Source organism: Adiantum capillus-veneris, chromosome 18 (genome assembly GCF_014529385.1).
Source record: "Adiantum capillus-veneris isolate H3 chromosome 18, ASM1452938v2, whole genome shotgun sequence".
Lineage (NCBI taxonomy): Eukaryota > Viridiplantae > Streptophyta > Polypodiopsida > Polypodiales > Pteridaceae > Adiantum > Adiantum capillus-veneris.
In genome coordinates, this window is record NC_140948.1 from 151,400,696 (window position 1) to 151,408,374 (window position 7,679).

At 41.8% G+C, this 7,679-nt stretch overlaps 1 protein-coding gene across 1 annotated transcript in view; it reads left to right on the forward strand.

The window, feature by feature from the left end:
- LOC147436645 (serine/threonine-protein kinase BSK1-like) overlaps positions 1-7,304 on the forward strand; it is a 99,611-nt gene extending 92,307 nt beyond the window's left edge. Inside the window, exons 8-11 of the mRNA XM_086489478.1 lie at positions 4,601-4,789; positions 6,137-6,307; positions 6,414-6,527; positions 6,731-7,304. Coding sequence (XP_086345604.1) covers positions 4,601-4,789; positions 6,137-6,307; positions 6,414-6,527; positions 6,731-6,976 — 720 coding nt within the window. The 3' untranslated portion in view covers positions 6,977-7,304. The remainder of the gene's footprint in view (positions 1-4,600; positions 4,790-6,136; positions 6,308-6,413; positions 6,528-6,730) is intronic.
- Positions 7,305-7,679: the final 375 nt, after the last annotated feature.

Here is a 7,679-nt window from a genome sequence, read left to right on the forward strand (position 1 = left end):
CAAGGTACTTAAAGCTCTCAACAACTTCAAGTGTCTCGTTGTTGTACACAATGCATGGCTTCTCCTTATGGTTGGTTTTCACAAGCATAACCTTTGTTTTGGATTCATTTACAATCAGCCCACTATGCAAGCAAAAGTTCTCAAGGACAACCATAAGCTTTTGTGTATCTTCTAAAGTGTGTGCTAGAAGCACTACATCATCCGCATACAACAAAAGCATGATTACCGCATTGCAAATAGTGACCTCTTCAATGCCTTCTTCTTGCATAAATTCAAGGACCATTTGTTCCAATTGATCGATGCATAGACCAAAGAGAGTTGGTGACAATGGACATCCTTGTTTAACCCCAATAGTGCTTACAAAAATTTCTGAAATTTCTCTTCCCATGCGCAATTGACAAATCACCTTCTCATAGATTCGAGAAACCGCAAGCATAAACTCACTTGGCACTTGGAGTTTTTCCATCCTTCTCCACAAATTGTTACGTGGAATCATATCAAAGGCTTTCTTAAAGTCCACAAAACAACAATACAATCGCTTGCCTTTCAACCGACTTTCCTCCATGAGAACACGAAGAGTGACAAGATGATCAATGGTGCTATGGCATCGACGAAAACCCGCTTGTCCCTTTGCACGCTTGTCATTCTCTTCAGCCCAATCACTCAATTTCATCTCCATTATGCACCCAAACAACTTTGCCATAAGAGACCCAATCATTATAGTCCGGTAGTTGCTTACATTCTTTACATCCCCTCCTTTATGCAAAGGCTTAACCCAATTAGTACTTCAATCATAAGGCATACCATGTTGAAGTGCAAGGTTGAACATATCACACATCCACTCATGGGTAAAATCTCCCGTCCATTTGATCATCTCCGGCTTGATACCTTGAAGATCTCCCGCTTTGCGAGTGGCCAACTTTTCAAGCCCACCGCATACATCCTCAATAGTAAAAAAAAGACGGCATACATGGGAGTGAACCATAAAATGGCATTTTTTCAGTATTTTCTTGCTCATATAATTGCCTACAATGTGTGTACATATCCACTAGACTCAAGTTACCAAAATTCTCAACCTGCTTGCCTCTCAAGTTTCTCTAAAATCTTCCACATGCATGTGCCTTTTCTTGGACTTGAAATTCTTGTTGCTTTACTTCCCATCTTCTTCTCTTCTTTTGAATCAATGCCTTGTATGTATGCAAATGACTTTGATAGTTGTCTTTGTCCATAGTTACATCAAGCTTTATCAAGGACTTTCGAGCATCTTGACATTCTTTATCAAACCACCTTTTGCGTGATCTATCTTTGTTGATACCATGGAGATGCTTTATGGCAAAGCATTCTTCCGCACAAGAACAAATAACTTTCTTGAAAGCTTCCCATTTAGTTTCCAATGGTGCATCACATTGAAGCTTTGTCATCCATAATTTTTGTTCAACCATTTCAATGTACATTGGTGCCCGTTTGAAATCCATACATAGTGATAACTTCTCTTTCCTTTAGCTGAGATTATCATTCTTAGTTGCTTCTCCACATGAAAGGTCAATACATAAGGTGCGATGGTCGGATTCCGGGGTCCATTGACCAAACATAAAACTCTTTATGCGATACATGATGGCTTCAGAGAGTAGCATATAGTCAATCACACTATCCCCATTATGTCTTCTACATGTAAATCCATTGGTTCCACTCCACAAAGATACACCATTGGCAATGAGCATACCCGTGCTATTACACATGTGTAAAAGTAACTTTCCATAGTGATCCGGCTCTTTCTCATCCATTGAAGTACGATCATACAAGTGAACTTCCTCTAACTCCCTTGAAATGTATGGCATATCAAATTGTTGAGTATCATGTTGCAATGTTTTTGTGCGAGCATTCATATCCCCAAATACAATAACATCACCTTCACCTTTGAAATAAGCAATGTCCTCTTCCAAATCAGAAAATGGTTGATCTCTATCCATGCAAGCATAAAAGGGAGAATCATGATGAGGAATGTAGCAACCGGCTACAAAAATGGGTGCTCTTTTTGGTGTCATAATTTTCAGCCATACATAACGTTTGTACTTGTCATCTTTCACAATTGATACAAAATCTTCCAATCCTTTCTTAACCATACATGCTAACCCTCCTTGTCCTCTTCGTTGCTTGAGATTCTTTGACCACATCAATGAATGTACATTGTAATCCTCCAAGCCGTTAATCCTTTGTGTATCATGCTCCCAAGTTTCAACAAGAAGTACAACATCGGCTTTGCTTGTTAGTTCATCAATGCCAACCCCCGCATTCCATGGGTATCCATTACAATTCCAAAAGCATATTTTCAATTGTAACTCGGTCTCATAGGTCACGCATCCCTATTTGCTTGAGAGACTTACCTCCTCCTTGGGCACATTTTCTTCATGAGAGATTTCCTTGTTTTTATTATTCTTTTCCTCATATGCCTTGCGACGCATATTTTGTTGCTTAATAGTGCGATCTTCACATACAAAACATTTTGTATCCCTCAAATAGATCCAACTATTATCAAGGATAATCTTTCGCTTGGTCTCATCCGGCATGGTGCATACAATTGGCCGTTCTCCCGAGCGAGGAGCTCCTTGCTTCCCCACTCTATGTGCTCCATAGACCATAACTCCGGACATGCCAAAGTGGGTTTTGAAGAAATCTTCAATAACAATGGCAAGAGAAGGAGGTGTCTCTAACTTCTCTTCGGGAATTCCACGAATAACAATGTTCTTGGAACGTCGCTCTCGTTCCTTCAACTCCTCCACATCTACATTCTCAACATTCTTTGTTTGAACCATAGCTTGCATGAGTGAGGAATTAGAAACCACATTGCTACCACATACATCAGCCCAAGACTTGTTTGTGCATACATTTTTCATGTCGCATACATCCCGGCTCATAGTGTCAAATTTCTCCTCTTTCAATACATGGTCATGCTCTACTTTGCTCATCCGCTCCTTCAAAGCATTCAAGTCCACAAGAGAGCGTTTACATTCCTTGACTTCCTCTTTAAGTTGCATCAAACGTGTTGTTTGTATCTCAAGTGTCCTCTTGAGATTCTCATTCTCAACCACAAGTACCCTTAGTGTGCCATTCTCCATTGCAAGTGCTCGTAAGTCTTCGCCTTGTTTGTTTACGGTCTCTTGCAATGATACCAAGTACGCCATGATCATGGTTTCCGATGTCGTTGGTTGGGTGGTTGTGTTGCTATCTCCACACTTAGGAGATTTCTGATCATTTTTCACAATGGTTGTGGGCCTTGTTGAAGAAGAACCCTTGCGAGTGCCGGAAGACATTGTATGTAAAATAGGAGATGAGAATCAATTTTGTTGAACCTGTTCACTTCAGAAATGCTGCTACAGAAACGCCTTCCATAACTCTGAAAATTTCTGTCTTTACATCAATGCGTAGAGGACTTCGTGCTCTTCGATTGAGAGAGAGAGAGAGAGAGAGAGAGAGAGAGAGAGAGAGAGAGAGAGAGAGAGAGAGAGAGAGCTATGAGACCAAAAAGTTACAATTGGTGAATTTGATACCATGTCTGAGTACGTAAATTACAAAGAACTAACACTAAAACACTAAGGAGAAAGGAAAATTGGGCGGGGGGGGGGGGGGGGAGGGGTTGTGGGTTGAGATGAAATCTCTCATCGGTTGCTGTTAGATCTCATCGACCTCCTCTATGGTCAGTACTCTCGTTGGGCGTCTTGCATGTCGAGCTAGAGTGATCTGTATCTTCTGTTGCAGCCTTCGTCGGTAGTGGGAGACCCCCCCGAGGTCGTGGACGTCTAGATTTGCCAAGCTCCGTGGCTCGATCAAGCAGTGTACCTCTAGTATGAGGAGGCTCTGAGATCTGCTGTAATGACTGCTCCATTGGCTCTCCTCTGGCTGGTGTAAAGAAATCTGTGATTCGTCTTTGAGACTGTCTTTCCTCTGATGTCCTCAGCAAGCTCTCCCTAAGTCTGCGCAGCTCTAGCAGGAACAACCCGAGACACCTCTGATCCTTGTATCTCATGACTCTAGAAAAAGGTCCGAACGCCTTCTCTAAACAGGTAGTGGAAGCGGCCGCGTATCTCATAGTATACCAGGCAGTGATGTGTGTAGTGCAGCTCTGTCTCTAGCTCTAAGTTACATAGGTGACATATCCTAGCTCTTGCCGGCACCCCCCCTTCTCTAAACAGGTAGTGGAAGCGGCCGCGTATCTCATAGTATGACGGGGAGTGACATGTGTAGTGCAGCTGTGTCTCTGGCTCTAAGTTACATAGGTGACATATCCTAGCTCTTGCCGGCACCCCTCGAAATCGGCCAGTCTCGATTTGGAGCTGATGTGAGGATGTGCGTATCTGTCCAATAGCACATCTTCTCCCATGAGATAAGTGTGTGTCCATGTATGCAGGCCTAGTCACAAAGCCGTCCTCCTTGAGTTGGAGAAGATGCTCTCTGTAGAAGGCCACCTTAGAGAGAGAGAGAGAGAGATGATGATGAAATGAAATATTAACGTCTTCTAAAAGCCAAAATGACCTATGAGACCAAATTGCCCCCTTCTGTCGAGAGAGCGAGAGTGAGATTTTGAGTTTTTTTATTATTGCAGGCTTTAGATTTGATCAAGGGGAGAAATGCATTGTCGTTGATGGATTCTCATTTGGAAGGGCAGTTTTCAAGTGAGGATGGGACAGATGTTGTTCGGTTGGCTTCAAGATGTTTGCAGTTTGAGCCTCCAGAGAGACCGAGTGTAAGAGCTTTGGTGCAATCATTAGCACCATTGCAGAGAAGGAATGAGGTGAGATTTACTTCACTACAGGCTTCATATCAGTGATTTTTGAAGATCTAAAAGGTTGCATCCCTTACCGGATGATGAATTAGGTCTGTGTCAAGAAAAACTTTGGTTGTTTTGTTGTGTACTTTTAAAACATTGAAAAGTACACAAACCATCAAATAGTGCGAGGGAGTTTGTAAGGTACCTTATTCATGGAAGAGCTGTATGTAAAGCTCATTTGAAAAAGGCTCATTTGTCCTTGCATAATTCACCTGGCGTATAGTATGCTGAAAGATGGATATTACAAAAGAGACGTGTGTATGGGCAGGCCCTTCATTGATGAGGTGTGGGGCTTGTATCTTTAAATCTTTTGCATGGTAGGACTTCGCTTATTATTTTTTGTGGAAAATAAGTACAATCCTCGTAGAGCTTGCTTGGATTTTAACTGCTATCTTTGGTCGTTTTGACACAATGTAAAGATATCTTGTTTGGTGGGAATTGTGATGTGTTTCAAAGTATGGTGTTGTCATTGTGGTGTATAAGCCGGCCTTGCAAAGGATTCAACCAAATGGGTTCTAAATCTCTGGAAGCTTCTTCTGAAGTCTTATGTTATTTCTATCTAGCTGCCTTTGTGTGCCATTAGTATGCCATTAGTATCTTCAACAGGTGAGACCGATTTGGTGGTAAATCCTGACGTCCAACCAGGTTTCTTGAATGCTTGTTCATGCATAATCGAACATGGATTCCGCTAGTGGAAGAGATCAATTTTGCAACTCCATTTTTGCTTGGAAACCTTTCCCTAGTATCTTTGACAGGTGAGGTCTGATTTTGTTGTAAATCGTGACATACAACCAAGTCGTGTGAATGTTTGCTCATGCATACTCCAACATCAGTGGAACAGATCAATTTTGCAACTCATCTTTGCTTTTGGAAACCTTCCCCTTAGTATGTTTGACAGGTGAGCTCCGTTTTTTTGGTAAATCCTGAGGTAGAACCAGGGTGTGTGAATGTTTGTTCATGCTTAATCCAGCATAGATGTTACCAGTGGAAGAGAGCAATTTTGCAACTCATGGTTGCTTTAAAACCTCCCTTCAGTTATATCGCTGAACTGCGTGTGCTTGTCATGATTGGAGCTGAGCATAGTTGCTGTATGTTGGTTGCCACTGCCAGTTTTGATGCTATGTGCATGCTCAGTCCTGGGATCCTCTTTTTGCACCTCTTTAAACCTTTGTGCTGCATTTTACTAACAATATGTTTCGTTATATATATATATATATATATATATATATATGCATGCCAGTTTTTAAAGCCGTTTAAGGTCTGTTTATATGATTCTTGTAAGGAAGAAGCTTACTTAAGGTGGCTTCACAGGTGCCTTCCCATATGATGCTGGGGGTGAGTAGACAAGCTCCTCCTGAACCTTTGCCCAGTGCTGCACGCTCTGCTTCTGGGTTTCAGGACGCATGCTCTAGAATGGACCTCACCGCAATCCATGAAATACTAGTGAAAACACATTACAAGGATGATGCTAGTGAAAACGAGGTATGCTAGAAACTGCATATGCAGACCTCAAATTTTTGTTTTGGCTGCAAGTAAACTCGATTGTGTCCAGAGATGCCATGCCTACTTTGCTTTGTATTTGTTGCAGCTTTCTTTCCAAATGTGGACCAAACAGATGCAAGAGATGCTAAATGCAAGGAAGAAAGGTGACCTAGCTTTTCGGGAGAAGGATTTTGCCTTAGCCATTGAGAGATACTCTGAGGTAAGTTTTCTTTTTCTTGGATCTCATATTTCAGCGGTTTGGCTCATGGTCTCAGCTGTTTACAGTTTCCTTCTTAAAATGGTTTTTAGTAAAGATCATATAGTCACTCTTAACTATGGGCCATTGTATAGATCTGTGATATACTCTAACAATGGATCTTTGTAAGGATCTGTAATATACTCACTCTAACTATTGACATGCAGTTCATCAATGGTGGTGCCATGGTGTCTCCAACTGTTTTTGCAAGGCGCAGCTTGGCCTATTTAATGACAGATCAGCCAGACGCAGCTCTCCGTGATGCAATGCAAGCCCAGTATATAAACCCGGAATGGCCAACAGCCTTCTACTTGCAGTCCGTTGCACTAAAAATGCTCAACATGGAAAAGGAAGCGACAGATATGATGGAGGAAGGGGCGATTCTAGAGGCCAGGAAGAGTGGAAGGAGCTAGCTTGCCAAAGATTGTGCGGTAAGTTGGTGCCCACTGAGGTAGAGCTAATTGAAACTGACACGGAGTGGATGCGTCTGGTTTTGGAGGTCCACAGGTTTTACATGGCTTGCTCTCCCCTGCATTGAGAAACCATGGGGGCTCTGGCATGAAAGCAGAGATGTGTTACCTATATACCCTACTATTCTTTGTGATGCGTTTTGCAGTAGAACACCTTGGTGTTTTTGAGTTTGGCCTAAGATCGGCTTGCCATGGCTATCAGCACCTTTTGATGAGCTTTGTGAAAAGAAAATTTATCTCATTCCATTAAAGAAAAAGCCTTGTGGTGTGATGTCCATGTACTCGCCATTTTGTTGTTCACAGGTGACGATGATTTCGGTGTTATACCCCCGACGTTGTTCCGTTCCTATTGCATAACTTTTTTGGTTTCTTTATCTTCTGTCTTTTGAGTTGACAGGGTTCCCATTTTTCTTCTCTCTACAGCTGTTACCACTTTTTTAGTTATGTGTCATATATATACACTTCTTCCCACAACTTAAACTGAATTGCAAGGCCTTTTTGTTTTTTATTCCAGCGGCACAATTTTTTTTTGACAGAAGCAGGCTTAGAGTTTGAAGTAAATTATGTTTTCTTCCAAAACTTAAGTGGAGATTGCTAAAGCTGGATGTCAGTGTTTGTGTACTCGATTTACACAAATGCAGATTCA